This window comes from Phyllobates terribilis, unplaced genomic scaffold (assembly GCF_046119375.1).
Source record: "Phyllobates terribilis strain yellow unplaced genomic scaffold, ASM4611937v1 Scaffold_9__5_contigs__length_417890890, whole genome shotgun sequence".
Lineage (NCBI taxonomy): Eukaryota > Metazoa > Chordata > Amphibia > Anura > Dendrobatidae > Phyllobates > Phyllobates terribilis.
Genome location: NW_027362769.1, coordinates 78,680,852 through 78,700,415, shown reverse-complemented (window position 1 = coordinate 78,700,415; position 19,564 = coordinate 78,680,852). Strand labels below are relative to the sequence as shown.

The window sequence follows — 19,564 nt, the reverse complement described above, 5'->3', positions numbered from 1 at the left end:
ACAGGTTGGATGTCAGAGGAAAATTAACATGACAAGCACGTGTGGCTTCTAGTGATGAGCGAGAATGCTCATTTAACCCTTTCGCCTAGCACACTCGGGTGCTTTCTGAGTATCTTTGGAGTGCTCGTATATTAAGTTCGAGTCCCCGCGTCTGCATGATTTATGGCTGATAGTCAGCCTTAACACATGCAGCGATTGCCTATTTGTTAGGGAATCTCACATGTGTTGAGGCTGACTAACATAGAATCATAGAATCATAGAATGGTTGAGTTGGAAGGGACCTCCTGGGTCATCTGGTCCAACCCCCTGCTCAAAGCAGGATTCACTAGATCATCTCAGACAGATGTCTGTCCAGCCTCTGTTTGAAGACGTCCATTGAAGGAGAACTCACCACCTCTCGTGGCAGCCTGTTCCACTCATTAATCACCCTAACTGTCAAAATTTTTTTTCTAATATCTAATCTGTGTCTCCTCCCATTTAGTTTCATCCCATTGCTTCTAGTCTTTCCTTGTGCAAATGAGAATAAAGATGATCCTTCTACAATGTGACAGCCCCTGAGATATTTGTAGACAGCTATTAAGTCTCCTCTCAGTCTTCTTTTTTGCAAGCTAAACATTCCCAAATCCTGCAACCGTTCCTCATAGGACATGGTTTGCAGACCAGTCACCATTCTGGTCGCTCTTCTCTGAACTTGCTCCAGTTTGTCTATGTCTTTTTTAAAATGTGGTGCCCAAAACTGTACACAGTATTCCAGATGAGGTCTGACCAAAGAGGAGTAAAGACCGATAATGACTTCACGTGATCTAGACTGTATGCTTCTGTTAATACATCCCAGAATTGTATTTGCCTTTTTTGCTGCTGCATCACACTGTTGACTCATGTTCAGTCTATGATCTATTAGTATACCTAAGTCTTTTTCACACGTACTGTTGCTTAGCTCTATTCCTCCCATTCTGTATATGCTTTTTTCATTTTTATTGCCCAGATGTAGTACTTTGCATTTTTCCCTGTTAAAAACCATTCTGTTGGTTGCTGCCCACTGCTCCAGTTTATTTAGGTCTTTTTGAATCCTCTCTCTCTCTTCTCTAGTATTAGCTATCCCTCCAGTCATAAATCATGCAGATGCAGGGACTCAAACTTAATATAATAGCACGCCAAAGATACTCGGAAAGCACCCGAGCATGCTCGGCGAAAAAGTTAAGCGAGCATGCTCGCTTATCACTAGTGCCTTCAGCAGGTGCGCTCAGTTACCATAATAACTCATTAGCTCCACATGATCAGATTGACTGACTGGAGTAACTGACTGCATCATTTAAGTAGTTAACAGCAGCAATCGGAGCTAGTTCCATTCACTGCTGTTAAAGGCAGATGCTAGCTACAGACCATAGTGGTTGTCCTGAAGAAGAAGTTTGTATACTTCAAAACGCATTGACTAATAAACCACTCATACCCGGATTGATATTCCTCATCCTTCCTACACGGCAACGCAGAATTAACCCATTTGTTTCTCCATTACATGACACACTCCATGACATAATAGTACGTCAAGACACATTAAGGGGTTAATTGTTTTCTGCTAGCCTGATCAGAACTCCATTCCCTTGAATAGTCTGCAGCATGGTAATACTCTGCAGAGCGCCAGTGTACAGTAGATCAGTAATCTGACAGATGATCACTGTATTAGGGTATTATTGGCTATAGTATTTGTTGCATCATGGCAATGAACACATGTCCTTAAAGGGGTTTTCCCACAAACAAAGTTCATTTTAAATCAATAGATCTTGGAATAATAATAATTTCAACAATTGGATGTGTTTAAAAATAATATTCCTACAGTGAGATAATCTTATAAATGCTGTGTACTGTGTAATGGGTGCGTCTGACCATAAAGGAACATGGTCTGATCATATCACATCTCCTGGGCAGGGGAGGAAGCAAAAGAGTATACAGACATTACAGCAGGGGATCACACCTGCAAAACATTTCCCTGCCTGTTTTTAACCCCCCTACTGGCCTGGGGCATATTAGTACGCCCCAGGCAATCATCCCCAGTTCAGTGAGGGCTCCGGCGGTGAGCCAGCACTGAACGGGGCACAAGTCAGCTGATTATTACAGCTGACATGTGCCCGCAACAGCCGCGGGTGGTATCGCGATGCACCAGCGGCTGTTAACATGTTAAATGCCGCTGTCAATCTCTGACAGCGGCATTTAACATCGCTGCGCAGGAAGCGCGGCATTAGCCCCGCCAATCGGTGAGGTTACCGATGGGTGGTCATGACAATCCTGGGTCTGCAGCAGACTCCAGTGGTTGTCATGTAAAGATTACTATGAGCGCCACCTTGTGGTCGGCGCTCATAGTACAGGAGCATTTCTGCTACATAGAGGTGATCTGCTGGTATGACAGATATGGAGACTATTGAAGCATGCAAAAAGTTTAAAAAAAATGTTTAAATCATCCCCCTTTTGCCCCATTCAAAATAAAATAATAAAAAATAAACTCCACATACACATATTTGGTATCACCGCGTTCAGAATCGCCCGATCTATCAATATAAAAAAATAATTAATCCGATCGGTAAATGGCGTAATGAGAAAAAAATTCCAAATGCCAGAATTACGTTTTTTTGGTCGCCGCAACATTGTAATAAAATGCAATAACGGGCAATCAAAACATCGTATCTACCCCAAAATGGTATCAATAAAAACTTCAGCTCGGTGCGCAAAAAATAAGCCCTCACCCGGCCCCAGATCCCGAAAAATGGAGACGCTACGGGTCTTGGAAAATGGCGTGATTTTTAAAAAAAAAATGTAGCAAACTTTGGATTTTTTTTTCATCACTTAAATAAAAAGAACCTATACATGTTTGGAGTCTATGAACTCGTAATGACCTGGAGAATAATAATGGCAGGTCAGTTTTAGCATCCAGTGAACATGGAAAGAAAAAAAAAAAAAAACAACTGTGGAATTGCATTTTTTTTTGCAATTTCACCGCACTTAGAATTTTTTTCCCGCTTTCCAGTACATGATATGGTAAAACTAGTAATGGCGTTTAAAAGTACAACTCGTCCCGCAAAAAATAAGCCCTCACACGGCCATATTGACCAAAAAATAAAAACGCTATGGCTCTGGGAACAAGGGGAGCAAAAAATGAAAATGCAAAAATGGAAAATTCCAAGGTCGCGAAGGGGTTAAGCAATGTTTCACCTCACAGAAAGAATCAGCTGCGATCCCCTGCTGTCCTGTCTGTATACTCTCTATGGTGTCCTCCCCCGCCCAGGAGATGTGATATGATCAGTCCATGTTCCTGTACAGTCAGACGGATCCATTACACATAAATGCAATTGAACCGAACCATATGGAAGGATACCGTATTAATTACACTGAGATGCATAACCTATAGAGATATATGAGGTATAGTCCCCCCAAAAAATGTATAGAACAATATTGAATAGTATTTAAAAGGACAAATTTTATTCAGTATAAATATTAAAAACAATATACTCTTAACAATTTAGTAGGTCACCGGGGATGGAAAACACAAATACAATGCGACAATTCTATATAGGAGTGCATATGAGATCATCTGATAACATTGAAATTGGGGTTGCACTCTGATATAAATGCAACCAGCCACATAAAGGGAACATACATAAATAGTCTACCCAAATGGCAGTATATATAATCAGAAAAGCCCAAGAGATGGCATTGAATCTACAGGTATACAGATTCAGTAATTGTACCAGCCATTCTCATAGATGTGTGAGACAGTCATAGTGGTGTCTTCAGCAAATAAGGTGGCTCACCCATGTGCAATGTATACTCCAATGTCGCGTTGAGGCCCCGACGCGCGTTTCGCGTGCTGCTTCCTCGGGGGGCTGTGCCATCCATTACACAGTACACAGCAGGAGCACATTTATAAGATTATCTCAGCACATGAACATATTTTTTAAACACATCCAATTGTGGAACTTATTATTATTCAAAGATCTATTGATTAAAATTAATGTTGTTCATGGAAAAAAAAAACTTTACCCATTTAATTAGGTATTTCTATGTTCTACTTTAATTTTCCTTTAACTGTCGATGCATTTAAGTGAGTGGTGAGGGACATTACAAAGTAATCACATATCTGATTGCAACATTGGATATTCAGACAGTAAGAACATTCTTAGAACTGCATTTTGCATTATATTGGATCTACATAGTACTCTATCTGATATCCTCTCTGCACTTGCACTTCATCTCCACATTTGATTGTAATACTCAATCAATCAATAGCATCAAGTCCTTTATACTGTTCCACAACTTGAGTGTTCGTTCAGGTTTTCCTGCTTTTTTATGTACACATTTTAATAATTTTTCTAAATAAAATAAATATTTTTAATGCATCAGAAGTGGTATGCACTAAGTAGATATTAGGACACATGTGTTAATTGACAACTATTACACAGTACACAGCAGGGGCACATTTATAAGATTATCTCAGCACAGGAACATTTTTTAAGACATCCAATTGTGGAAGTTATTATTATTCCAAGATGTATTGACTAAAATGTACTTTGTGGGGAAAACCTCTTTTAAAAGGAACCTGTCATGTAAAATAATGTTATTAACCTACAGATACGGGGTTAATCTGCAGGTTAATATTGTCCTGACATGGTGAGGCGCCCGCACTGAGAGAGTCGAACACTGCGGGGGGGAATAAAGTTCATTTCCTCCTGCAGCGGGGCTCTCAGTGCTGACGACGCATGGTGTCAGAATGCTATTAACCCCATATGTGCAGGTTAATAGAGTGATTTTACATGACAGTTTCCCTTTAACACCTTCGCTACCTCGCAATTTTCCATTTTCGTTTTTCCCTCCCCTTTTCCCAAGAGCCATAACTTTTTTCTTTTTTACTTTTTACTTTCTTCAATAGTCTCCTTAGGATGCACATAACAGTAATTACAATCTCCTATGAACGCCGGCGTTCACCGGAGTTTCATTCTGAATATCCTCGGCTGTCATGACAACCCATCAGCGCCCCGTGATCACGTGACAGGAGCGCCGATGGGTGGGATAAATGACGCGCTTCCGGCTGGCGCGTGTTAAATCCCGCTGTGAAAGTGATTGACAGCGGGATTTAACGGGTTAACAGCTGTGGGCGGAGCACCGATCCACCTGCGGTCGGAGCACCGATCCACCCGCGGTCGTTAGAGGTACATGATGGCTGATTAAATTAAATCAGCCATCAAGCGCAGGGAAAGATGTTAGCTCGGCATGCAGCCCACATCAAAGGCAGGGACACTACCTCTAACGCACATGTACGTCAAAGGTAGTGAAGGGGTTAATATTACTTATCCTAAACAGGCCTAATTTTATCTACTTAGCCTATTAACTTGGTTTTGCCACCTTTTTGTCACATTTTTAAGCTTTTCCTCTCTTGCTACATTACTCCTTCACCAATTTCCCCATAGTTGTAACTTTCTGGCTGAGGATATGTACAGATGGAGCACGTTATACACTAATGGCCAGAATTTATATCGGAAGTTAATATTGACTATTCATTCAGGGATTCATAATGAATATTGTAACGTTATGGGACTGTGATATCCATGTGTACTTAGTGTAATCATGAACAGCACATGGGATAGAATAGTTGTTATACATGATGGTATTTCTACATCATGAGCACTTTGGGAATGTTGCAAGTGCTACCTAGTTACAGCTTCTGATTCATACTCATTTTCCTATGACCATAGGGTATGTGCACACATTGAGGGTTTTTTATGCATTTTTCCTTGCGTTTTTGTCCCAGAGAAAATAGTGTTTTACAGTACCAACAAAGGGATTGAGATTCTTGAAATTCAATGCACATGTTGCTTATTTTTTCCTTTTAGATTTGAAGCAGTTTCAAATATGCAGCATGTTCATTTAGCGTTTAACTAACATCCATCCATGGAAGATGAAGACAACTTTATTGTATTTTAAGTATAACAATATAATATAATGATACCATGTAACACTGAATATCTCTTTGTTCTACTGATCTTTCGTTGTAAAAACGTTATTGTGTAATTTTCTTAATAAAAATGATCCGATTAAAAAAAAAAAAAAAAGTTTAACATCCATTCAAATGAAGCAGGAAAAAACATAACATGCATGCAAAAAACACTGCAAAAATTCCCATTTTTTATGCAGCATTTTTTCTTCCAAATGATGTGTTTTGAGTTCAAAAATCTCTGCTGCAAATACTTACCGTATACACATGCCATTAAAGGGAATCTCACCGGGTTTTTGCTACATCTGACAGCAGCATAATATAGGAAATTAGACCCTGATTCCATTGATGTGTCCCTTAGTTTACTGGATGCAGCAGTTGTGATACAATCAGAGTTTTTAGATGTAGCATGTAGTAGAGCTCAGAAAGCTGCCCGCACCCACATCACAGCTTTATGTGTACATTGTATATTAACACTAAGTTGCTTATCAGAGGAGGGGCTGTGGTCGGACTGTATTGAAAAAACAGCACACAGTCTAATAAGTGACACATCCCTGAAATCTGTGTCTTAGCCCCTACCTCATGCTGTCCTCAGATTACTTAGCAAAGACCTGCTGACAGATTCCCTTTAAGCACGGTGGCTCAGTGGTTAGCACCGTTTTGCAGCGCTGGGGTCCTGGGTTCAAATCCCACCAAGGACAACATCTGCATGGAGTTTGTATGTTCTCCTTGTGTTTGTGTGGGTTTCCTCCCACACTCCAAAGACATACTGATAGGGAACGTAGATTATGAGCCTCCATTGGGACAGTGCTGATAATGTCTGTAAAACGCTGTGGAATTAATGGCGCTATATAAGGGAGTAAATAAATAAATAATCCTCTTAAAGATATCACATCTATCATCAGTCCTTTCTCTAAATTGATATAAATTATTTAGAAATTCTAGCACAAGAAGTTAAAGGTGTTTTCTGGGCAAAATGAAAAGTTCACAGGTGGTTTCGAGCTGTAAAAAAAATAATAAACTAAATGCTACTCACCTACAGGCACCTACCAGAATCCAGCGTAGGATGCTCCATGTTTTGTGCTTACCACTTTTCCACCAGCTGCAGAACAACCGCTGAGGTCTGTGATTGCCTGCAGCGGTCAGATGACTTCAGCAGCATGCCATCAGATGTTTTATGATGACATGCCTTTCAAAGTCACCTGACCGCTGCAGCCAGCCAATCACAGGCAACACCAGCTGCGCAGCTTGTGGAACAGTGATATCACAGCTTCCTGTCTCTGTGCTAACAGGGAGCAGGTGGGTGACGGTAGGTGAGTATATTATTTTTTACTTACAAAAGTCTCTGGGCAAAGTTTTATTTTGCACATACACACACTACACCTTTAAGTATTTAATGTTACCTATAATCTGTACAAATCATTTTGAAGGGGGTAATACAAATAACAAAGCTAAATTAATGTGTTTGCATAAATGTGAACACACTCTTATAATTGGGGATGTGGTTGTGTTCAGAATTAGCTGGAGGAATTTCTTGCAAGTACTGGTTGTGCATTGCATGCAACAACAATCTCCTAATTTATTCATATGTCTGGTATGTGGGGAAGGGTAGCAAGAAGGAAGCCTTTTCTTACAAAGAAAAATATCCAAGCTCGGCTATGTTTTGCCAAAACCTAAATCAAGTCTGCCATAAGCATGTAGGAAAACATGTTATGGTCTGATGGGACATAGGCTAAACTTTTTGGCCAGAATTCCAAAAGGTATGTTTGGTACAAAGCCAACACTGCACATCCCCATAAGAACACCATACCAACAGTTAAACATGATGGAGGCATTATTATGCTTTGGGGCTGTTTAATGGCAGCTAAAACTGGGGCTTTAATCAAGGTGATGGGAATTATGAACAGTTCCAAATATCGGTCAATTTTGCAACAAAACCTTCTGGACTTTGCTAAAAAGTTGAAGATGAATTTCACCTTTCAGCACAACAACGACCCTAAGCATACCCCCATACCAAAGGAATTGATCACCAGAAAAATATCACAGTTTTGGAATGGCCACACCAGAGTGCAGACTTGAATCCAATTGAAAATCTCTGGGCTGACTTGAAGACGGCGCTGTACACAGGAGATGTCCCCACAATCTTACAGATTTGGAGTGCTACAGCTAGGAAGAGTGGGCAAAGATTGCCAATATTAGATATTTACGCAACCAAATTATTTGAGATTTATATTTGTTTATTTTTCAATTGAATTGTACAGATTATGGGGACATTAGAGGTAGAAAAAGTTCTGAAATACAAAAACCTGGCATTAAAAAAAATGTAAAATCCACTGTAAATAGAATGTAACTACAGTCATTTGTCCCTCTGCCCATTAGGCTCACAATCTATTTTATCAGTCAAATGCATACAGATAAAACAATAAAATGTATCGCAATGTTGCCTTTTGCAGATTTAGTACTGTGTGGCACACACGGTTACAACATACCAAACTTAATTTCTTACCTTAAACTCCTCCAGGATTTTGTAAGTCTTTCCATGATATTCACAAAAGTTTTTCACCTCCTTACACTCTGGACAACATCCATTATGTTCCACTTTAGTGCATTTCGGGTGAATTTTAGGACATTCCGGCTGATCACAAACCGGTCCGTCCTCTGTACATACACAAGGACAGTTAGAGTGACCCGGGAAAAATCTCTCTCCTAGTTTATACACAAAACCACTGTCGTCCACACAGCCTTTACCCCTGTAGTCATCAAATATTAAGTTGTCATTACTGGAAGCCTGTTCTCCTTCATCGGCAGGGTAATCTTGATTGATTGAAGCTGATGATGCTGAAGCCATGATTGCAAAGAAAATCATGGAGACTGCAGAGATGTGTAGAGCCATTCCCCAATGTCAGGCTTATGATGTGTCACTCCACTAGGAACAGAATCAAGTTGTTGCCATGAGGTCTGAAAGCAAAACAGAGCAACAGGTAAAAAGTCATATTTTTCTCTAAAGCTTTAGTTACATTTTAGCCAATTATGACATCTAGTGTTCACAAGATCTCAAAGACCTCATCTCGAAATTAAACATGTTAAATATTTTGTTAGGCTCCACACCATGCTTTACCTTAACAGTTTAAGGCTCTAGAAAAAAAAGTCTCCATGTGGTACGTCAGCTGCTCTTGTGCTATAAACCCCATGATGCCATTATATGTCAAATACCAGCTGGAAAAGTATGGTAGAATTTGAAGCAACAGCTGGAAAACCACAGGAAGCCAATACAAGGCTTTACAGTGCATCATAACAGGCAAAGAACCTCTGTAAATCTGTCTGCGGCTGATCATTTTTACTGTTAAAGGATAGGAGTTCCAGAATGCAGAGCTTCTAGGTGTGAGCAGGTTTTGCTGTCGCAGCTTGCAATACCACATCTCTCCTGCAGTGGCCACTGTAGGGAATATTTACAGCTAGAGGAAAATTCCCCTGGTGGCAGCAACTGATCCATCTGTTTTCAAGAACCACACCCATGGTAATCAGATGATCATTGTAGCTTCTATTATTAAACAAGGGGTAGTATTCGTGTGTCAAACAATAACAATTCTAGTCTTACTATTCATATTAACATGATACTAATCGTAAATTATATAATGAATATGTACTAAAAAAATGTTCCCAAGATTTTTTGCATCTGGAATGTGAACTTTAATTAACCTGCCATTTTTGTGTCTTCAAAATGCCATCATTTGTTTCCCCTTCATAATAGCAATATGTTTTTATTTTATTTAGTTTTGTAGGATCAGTTAAAGTTTTGAATGCTTTTATGCAATTTATTGGATAATGTACTTAAACAACTCCCAAAAAAATTTTGTGGAGTGAAATGAAAAACTTTTCCCATTATTGCTTTGGTTTTTGTTTTTGCGGCATTCACCAAACCCGAAAAATGTAATTTAACATTATTCTGTGGGCGAATAGGGTTGTGGTGTTTTTTTTATATATATTTAAAATTATTGTTTTTTTATGCTTATTAAAATAATGAAAAAAAAAATATTTTTAATTTTTTTCATTCATCAAGGGACTTCTTTTTGTGAAGAGATCTGTAGTTTTCACTGGTAGTGTTTTGGGTTATGTATGAATAATTGATCACTTTTGCGGGGGGGGGGATAACTTCACAGTACAGAATAAATAATATTTTAATAATTTAGACTAATGAATAGCTAACCTAAGCGAGCCTGTCTGTGATTCAGTCACATGTATGTAGTTTTGTGTGAGAAAGACTTCTGTATGGACTTGAAACGTGTAATAAAGATAATTTGAAGCACAACTACAAGAGTGGAAATACTGTTTCTACACAGCAGCGCGGAAAGTTAAATGTCAACCTCTCAACTACCCCACAACTTTACAGCAGAAGAAGAGTCTCTTCTATCCGGAGACATTACTGCAGCAGCTTGTTACACTCCGGGCATTTATTGGTGTGGTGACCTACACAACCCAACCAGGTGACCATCACCCTCATCCCCTATCTACCTGCATCGAAAAATATTACCCTACAGTGCTGGCCAAAAGTATTGGCATCCCTGCAATTCTGTCAGATAATACTCAGTTTCTTCCTGAAAATGATTGCAATCACAAATTCTTTGGTATTATTCTCTTCATTTAATTTGTCTTCAATGAAAAAAACACAAAAAGAATTGTCCTAAATCCAAATTGGATATAATTCCACACCAAACCTAAAAAAGGGGGTGGACAAAAGTATTGGCACCCTTTGAAAAATCATGTGATGCTTCTCTAATTCGTGTAATTAACAGCACCTGTAACTTACCTGTGGCACCTAACAGGTGTTGGCAATAACTAAATCACATTTGCAGCCAGTTAACATGGATTAAAGTTGACTCATCCTCTGTCCTGTGTCCTTATGTGTACCACATTGAGCATGGAGAAAAGAAAGAAGACCAAAGAACTGTCTGAGGACTTGAGAAACCAAATTGTGAGGAAGCATGAGCAATCTCAAGGCTACAAGTCCATCTCCAAAGACCTGAATGTTCCTGTGTCTTCCGTGCGCAGTGTTATCAAGAAGTTTAAACCCCATGGCACTGTGGCTAACCTCCCTAGATGTGGACGGAAAAGAAAAATTGACGAGAGATTTCAACGCAAGATTGTGCGGATGGTGGATAAAGAACCTCGACTAACATCCAAACAAGTTCAAGCTGCCCTGCAGTCCGAGGGTATAACAGTGTCAACCCGTACTATCCGTCTGCGTCTGAATGAAAAGGGACTGTATGGTAGGATACCCAGGAAGACCCCACTTCTTACCCCGAGACATAAAAAAGCCAGGCTGGAGTTTGCCAAAACTTACCTGAGAAAGCCTAAAACGTTTTGGAAGAATGTTCTCTGGTCAGATGAGACAAAAGTAGAGCTTTTTGGGAAAAAGCATCAACATAGAGTGTACAGGAAAAAAAAAGAGGCATTAAAAGAAAAGAACACGGTCCCTACAGTCAAACATGGCGGAGGTTCATTGATGTTTTGGGGTTGCTTTGCTGCCTCTGGCACGGGACTGCTTGACCGTGTGCATGGCATTATGAAGTCTGAAGACTACCAACAAATTTTACAGCATAATGTGGGGCCCAGTGTGAGAAAGCTGGGTCTCCCTCAGAGGTCATGGGTCTTCCAGCAGGACAATGACCCAAAACAGACTTCCAAAAGCACTATAAAATGGTTTGAGAGAAAGCACTGGAGACTTCTAAGGTGGTCAGCAATGAGTCCAGACCTGAATCCCATAGAACACCTGTGGAGAGATCTCAAAATGGCAGTTTGGAAAAGGCACCCTTCAAATATCAGGGACCTGGAGCAGTTTGCCAAAGAAGAATGGTCTACAATTCCAGCAGAGCATTGTAAGAAACTCATTGATGGTTACCGGAAGCGGTTGTTCGCAGTTATTTTGGCTAAAGGTTGAAAACCAAGTATTAGGCTGAGGGTGCCAATACTTTTGTCTGGCCCATTTTTGGAGTTTTGTGTGAAATGATCAATGATTTGATTTTTGCTTCATTCTCTTTTGTGTTTTTTTCTTGCAAGCAAATTAAATGAAGATAATAATACCAAAGAATATGTGATTGCAATCATTTTCAGGAAGAAACTGAGTATTATCTGACAGAATTGCAGGGGTGCCAATACTTTTGGCCAGCACTGTATGTGCACTTCTCTCTCTCTTCTTCTTCATGTGTTTCAGGTATGACAGAGAAGGGGGCTGGTTTAGCTCTTGATATGAGCCAGTCAGCCATTTCCCTTCATACACACTACTGGTCACATGCCAACATGGGCACAACCCAAGTGGAACTGCCATGATGGCAAGGACAGCACTAAAACCAGGACATTGGAGCACATTTGATAAATTAAAGGGGTATTCGCATGTCCAAGATCCTATCCCAATATGTAGTAGGTGTAATAATAATATTAGCACATACCTCCTATTAGAAATGTAGTATAGTTCATCGGATTCGCTATATTGCTTACCCTGTGTGCAGGGCATTGCAGTAGCTTAGGTATCCATGGTTACGACCACTAAAAGCTAACTAACTAACTGCCACTATATGAGTGGTCATAACCATAGATGCCTAAGCTACTGCAATGCCCTGCACATGGGGTAAGTGACCTAGCGAATCAGAAGAACTATACTACCTTTCTAATTGGAGGTATTTGCTAATAATATTACATGTACTACATATTGGGATAGGTTCTTGGAGATGTGAATACCCCTTTAAGTTTATAAGTGAGTGTCATTATATAACATGTGATGGAAGCATATTTTTGTCCTGGTGGGCAACCTTATTACATTTTGGGGCTAAATATTTTGCAGATTCTGATAAAAAGATATTTAATTGTAACTATAACTGTGTATTGTTCTGATAATCTAAGATTTCTGCCCTGACAACCAGTAAAAGATGAATTAAATACATTGACTTTTTACTAGTGTTCCATTCTGTACTTCATGTCTGATCAGTGATTGGCAGTCATTAATCCATGGAGTTTCTGTCGAAACCTTTATTGGGCTCATCTGTGTAATGACCATGGGGTATTTTATTGTGCACCAATGAATGAATCATACAGGGAGCGTTTGTCAAACTACTTGCATAATATTAAAAAAATGTTCTAAACCTTTGCCGCGTTTATTATAGAGGCTTTACTTGTCTATAAACCTTGCAATGACATTGCCTTGTACTCCATTACTATTTGTATCTCTGTAAAATTTTCCGCTCATCCTTTTACCAAACACTAGACCCTGTGTACATTATTCAACACATTAAATTCAGCATATAGTTATACATGGCTAACTCATTTAATCACCACTTATTAATTATGAATATGATGAATAACTGCATAAATTACCAGTTTTCTTCAATAACTAAGGAGAATCACAGGGCCATCCATATATATTGTTTAACCTTATGGAGAAACTTGTGGAAAATACTGTAAGAATAATTATTTATAGCAAGAAATAATACAGTACAGGCACTAATACAATAACCGTGTGCAGCATGAGATAGCAACTAGCTGCCTCATTGCAGTGAACTGTGTTTTATTCTGCAAATTGTCTCTTCAAAGACTAAGAGGACTTGAACCGTAGCGCCACCTATTGGAAGTAGCAATCCTAACAGTCAATATCGACCCTTTAACGAGCCTTGCCATATGACTTAGGATAAAAGCAAAACCAGTATCTCAATTTGCAGACCCGTGTTTCGGGGTGTTGCCTCACCTCAGTGAAAAGCATGAGATCTGATTTCGCTATACGAGAAGCCTCTGACTGGGGTCTCAGAGGTAAGGTTTTTTTATTCTGAATTGCAATGACATTTCAGAGAAAACACAATGTGAAAAAGAGTCAGGTACAGAGAGATATGTCCATGGGACATCGCCTCTCCAGCTTCTCCATGCCAGACTCAACTTGATTTTTAGTCCAGAGAACCAAGGAATCAGACATTTTTTTTTAGAAAAAAAAACATTATTTCATCGGTTAAAAAAAAACACAATGTTTTTTTTGATCAATTAAATAAAAGTAATGTTTTTTCTTACAAACCTCTGATGCCCGCAGATCTCTGGACTATACATGTTGCATCGTTTTGGTGGAAAGTTGAATGGAGTAAACATGGAGGCTCAACAGTGGTGCATGGGACCCTCCTCCCCCTTACAAGATGTCTGGTCTAGGCTTGATTAACAGGTTTCTCTCTATTTGTGTATAAGGACAGACCTGTTAATCAGGGGAAACATGGTGGAGAAAAGTCTGTGCTTTGGTCTGATGAGTCCAAATTTGAGATCTTTGGTTCCAACCACCGTGTCTTTGTGCAACGCAGAAAAGGTGAACGGATGAACTCTACATGCCTGGTTCCCACCGTGAAGCATGGAGGAGGAGGTGTGATGGTGTGGGGGTGCTTTGCTGGTGACACTGTTAGGGATTTATTCAAAACTGAAGGCATACTGAACCAGCATGGCTACCACAGCATCTTGCAGCGGCATGCTATTCCATCCGGTTTGCGTTTAGTTGGACCATCATTTATTTTTCAACAGGACAATGACCCCAAACGCACCTCCAGGCTGTGTAAGGGCTATTTGACAAAGAAGGAGAGTGATGGGGTGCTACGCCAGATGACCTGAACCCAATGGAGATGGTTTGGGGTGAGCTGGACCGCAGAGTAAAGGCGAAAGGGCCAACAAGTGCTAAGCATCTCTGGGAACTCCTTCAAGATTGTTGGAAGACCATTTCCGGTGACTACCTCTTGAAGCTCATCAAGAGAATGCCAAGAGTGTGCAAAGCAATCATCAAAGCAAAAGGTGGCTACTTTGAAGAAGCTAGAATATAAGACATATTTTCAGTTGTTTCACACTTTTTTGTTAAGTATATAATTCCACATGTGTTAATTCATAGTTTTGATGCCTTCAGTGTGAATGTACAATTTTCATAGTTATGAAAATACAGAAAAATATTTAAATGAGAAGGTGTGTCCAAACTTTTGCTCTGTACTGTATGTTCAACTTTGAAACACTGCGGCGTTTCAGAGAACGACATCGTTTATTAGCAGCCGGGGAGTGAGCCGCCCGGGAGACCAGTCAAGCAGGCTGATCCCCGGTGGCTTCTACCCGCCCGCTGACAGTGACTGCCAGGTCTCTCCCTGCCTGCGTGTATAGGGAGAGACCTGTCACCCTAGGACAGTGGGACAGCGCTGCAGCGTTTCAGAGTTAATCATACATGGCTAAAATTATGCCCATGGATCGAGCGGCATGCATCAGCCGTCAGACTTCCATTAAAAATGGAAATTATATAATGTTTATTATTACGTTGAGTTACTTCTTAGTTTGTTGAAAAAAAAGAAAACAGGAATTATCCTTTACTCACAGACCTACGTAACAGCCCCAGTATCCCATTTCTAAACATGTAGCATTATACTGGAGATTACAAGCCACATTTGAATGGTAAGGTTTTATGTTGAGTTGCTCAACTATTTGTCACTGTGAAGAATTTTGTGCTGCAGTAATAATCTATAAGGACGCAGAATAATGCATTTCTTATCAATCGCAGATTCTCATTTTTGGGGTGTAGCTTGTAGGGGTGACATAAGCCAAGGAAGGGTATTACATTCAGGACTACGACGGTGAAGTTACTGTTTTCCTCGAGTGTGGGTATATCTAGCTACAACTCTTGGTATCATTACCATGAAAACATTGATACAAATAAATTGCTTTAGAACTGTCAGCAGAGATATATAATGCATGCATGTCTGCCTTTGTATGCAAGTCTGTTTACTGTAGATTTATTGGTCAATGAAAGTTTCATCTAAATGACAGTGAATGATGGAAAAATAAAAAATATTCCTCTAACCGCATTAATTTTAAACAATTATGTGAGTCAGATTCAAGGCTAGTGCTGGAGAGCCGGTCTGGTCACACTTCCAGCACATAATCATTTTGTTACATCTATTTGAACAGTTTTTCAACTCTGAACATCATATTGATTAGTGGACATTTAGGACAAATCTTGCACCCCTACAATAATTGTTAGTCCGACTCCTAATATAAAATGTAAAGTTGGGCACTTGTCGATCTTTCTGCACCGTGAGCCTATAGAGATCCTGCAAATTGATTCTAATGCTTTATGTAATGGCTGATGCTTTCAGCCACGGTACAAACTAAAAGATGTTCTCTCAATGAAGCCATTTTCAGAACATAAAGTCTTATTTTGAGAATTGTACTAATCGAGGTGCCCTATCAGGAGCAGCCATACTATCAACTTGCCCTCTTCTTCATTCTTTCATCTCAAGTTTGATGTTTCAAAGCCTCCAAGCACCAAGAATCAAAATGTCTGTAGTAAAAAACACAGCTCCAGGCTTGTTGTGTCCTGGTGTCACGTCTATAAGGCCTTGACAGTTGAATTAGATTTTTACATACAGCTCCATGGATACCGCAAACCGAAATCCCGGCATGTAGCTATTTTTCAATGTTCTTCAACTGGAAAACACACATAAGCCATTTCTCCCACCACATGTTATGTATTAACCAGTACAATAACTTGGCCATGTAAATGTAGTGTCTTCTTCTCTAGACTATAAATCATGAATACATTGCTGTTCCACTCTGGTTTTCAGTTGATGAGGTTCCTTGTGAGGCTTATTTTGGATGGAGGCAGCCTTCTATGGCAAATTGATCAAATCTGTTCATACGATAAAAAATAATTTGGTTTAAAGAATTTGACAGTCCTCTTTAAACTGTTGACAATGGAAAAACGTTCAATTATTAATGCATATATTTTACATCTAATAATATTATTAGAACCTAAAAGTATGAGTGTCTGTAAAAATAAAGCACATCATAAGAAATGAGGCAGCAAGATTCAAGCAAGGAGGAGGATGGACATTGCCAAAATCAAGAGATGGTATTTTTATATGTTGAAGCCAACATGATGAATTGTCAACTGTGACACTAGTAACAAAATGCATCCAAAAAATGAATTTTAACATACAAAAAAAAATTTGCATAAAGGTTTACTCTCATAAGCTATGCTATATTATTATTAGAAAAAAGATCTATGGGTGTCACATACTACATATCTGAATAACATGCATAGCCTGGACATTTGACCCTAAGGTGCAGCTGATATCTCTATAATTTTCCACCTAAGTGGAAAGATAGGGCAGGTTTAGATCTAGTAATGTATAAGTTGGCTGTTTTGTACCTATAGAAGTTTACAGTTTCAAAAAGTGTACAAACGCTTGCTTTAGGTAAGTCATTAGACCGAGTTTACACTTGACCAATGCTATATCCAGGACCATTAAAGTTCCCTTGTGGAACTGATGCTAATTACGACACCTATGATGTAGTCAAACTAAGGATCTATGATCTATTTTGCCTTTCCAGGGATATAAATAGCTGTGTATACCCTCCATGTGTGCAGATATAATGCATAACCGCCATAGTTTTTTTTGGAACAATGAATGAAAAAATAAATAAACCTCTGTTCTATTAACCAGTCTCCAGTAAGCTGCATCAATATGCCACCCTCCATAATATGAATAGAGTAGATAGATGGGGCAGTAAAGTCTGAAGCTTCTTCATCTAATGCTTGTAGAATAGTGACAGGAATTAGATCTGCTTCATTTAATGCTACTGCACCAAGAATTACTGCATTGTGGAAACTAAGACACATGGTATGGTGTGAAATTTAACAACATGGTTCTGTCATACTGTAGTAAGGGGAGGCTTACACTGACACTGCAGTTTTGTCTGAGCCAGTACACAGAGAAGCCAGGGTATTACAGCAATGTGCTCCACAATAAGGGGGCTTTTTTTGTTAATAGATTTCTACAGGGTCCCTGCAGTAGTGATACTGTAAATATGCCAGAGGAGATTTCATAATTGACTCTTTGTAACGTGTTATATTTTATTTACAAAATAAATGTAAATATTTACACATGAACACTTAGAATGATCCTCCATAGCTCATAAATGAAGAAAAAGGTCTCAGATCAAAACACTGGAAGAAGTGCAGATACAATATATAGTTTGCTCATTCATGTCTTAAGTGTCTCCTTACCTGAAGAGTTAATCCTATGAGGATTAGTGGGACAATTTAAAAATCCAAAAGGTTAAGAGTCTGTGGTTAGCCCATCCTTGGTGCCAGAGGACCCATTGCTTAGGAGAAGGAAATATAGTAAAGCCCCTCCAGATCTCTTGCCATGGTAGAGAGTGGACAAGATTCCCAGCTAAACATCAGGCACCACAAGCCCAGAAATGCACAGATACATATCCAAACGTGAACAGGGCTTTCATGATGTCCTCCCAGCCTGGATGGGATATGTCCCCCTGGATGGGTTCCCCTCAGTCACTCACTGAGGAGGTGGTCTGCTATGTGCATTAAGACTTCACCAGCACAAACAGCAACAGCTCCTGCCCAGACACCTTCAGCTCCATGGCAATGTGTTGCTTCAGTAGCCGCCTACAGACACAGGTGTAGATCGTGCAGAACAGCCATGGATGCGCAGCACAACTTTTCCTCTCCTTTTAATCCTGTAAGCGCAGCTGCTGTCCTGAGCCGCATGTGCTCCTGACTTGCTGGCGTCTCTTCTCTCTCTCCCCTCCTGGGTAGTAAATGGGTTGTCCCGACAGGAGGGGTCGCACAAGTCCTTAAGATTAAGCGCACTCCCTTACCCTCCTAAGCTATGAGACAGAGCACGTCAGGAGGCACAGAGAAGTCCCTTCCCCCGTGTTACCGGCATCATGGCCGACAATGCAGCACTCTCCTAGTGCTATTAAAAGAGAAGATTAACAAGGCTAGTATTTGCTAGCTTCCACCCTTGCTGGGCACAGATGCAGTGAGAGAGCTCTCAGCACCCGACTGAGCTCTTCTCCTCCTGCTCAGGGCAGAGGACAGAGTTGAGGAGCTCCATAGCGGAGTCCACTATTCACCTGGTGGCAGGACTATCACAACCTTCTGCCAGTGACACTACAGCGGATTTATAGAAGCAGAGAGGAGTCTCCGTCTGAGCCTGCGCTGCAGGACTACACACAACTTGGTGTTAACCCCTTCTCACCTCCTCCTCCCCCTGTGCCCAGACCAAGAGCTTTTCTGCCCGAGGTTTCACTTGCTGTTAATCACGAATAGCACCTACGCCACCTGCTGGTCAAACTCAGTTAGCTGACAATTTTTAATTCTGCTCCTGCACAGGAGTTCTGGGGATGATTTATTTGATACAGACATCATCCCTGACACTCAACGGCAGGACACATATCATGATATTTGCCAAGATTTCAACACAGACTGTAGAACGTGTTCAAAGGATACAGCTTCACATAGATCCAGGAGGCTTTCATCCAGATCTGTCTGTAGTTCTACGCCTTCTGCCCATGTAAGGGACGCTGGTGGACACATAGTCAGTCCACCTGCATCTTAAGACATGAGGAATTGATCGTCTTGGTCATGGTAGTCATAAACACTCCCAGCGAGGGTATAGATTCCGTATGTACGGATCATCTCTTTCGCTGTCATTATCATGAACTAATAGCTGTGGTTCACAATGGAGATCACATAGAAATTATAAGAGCGGAGTTGCTGATGGCGGG

General features: G+C 40.2%; 1 protein-coding gene across 2 annotated transcripts in view; it reads right to left on the bottom strand.

Annotated features, from left to right (window-relative positions):
* VWC2L (von Willebrand factor C domain containing 2 like) overlaps positions 1-19,061 on the bottom strand; it is a 322,838-nt gene extending 303,777 nt beyond the window's left edge. The window contains exons 1-2 of one of the 2 annotated variants that reach the window (XM_073646629.1): positions 18,039-19,061; positions 8,487-8,938 (exon numbers count right to left, since the gene is read on the bottom strand). In XM_073646629.1, the coding sequence (XP_073502730.1) occupies positions 8,487-8,873 (387 nt within the window). In that variant the 5' untranslated portion in view covers positions 8,874-8,938; positions 18,039-19,061. The remainder of the gene's footprint in view (positions 1-8,486; positions 8,939-18,038) is intronic. The other variant, XM_073646628.1, reaches the window with a different exon arrangement.
* Between the last annotated feature and the right edge of the window lie 503 nt (positions 19,062-19,564).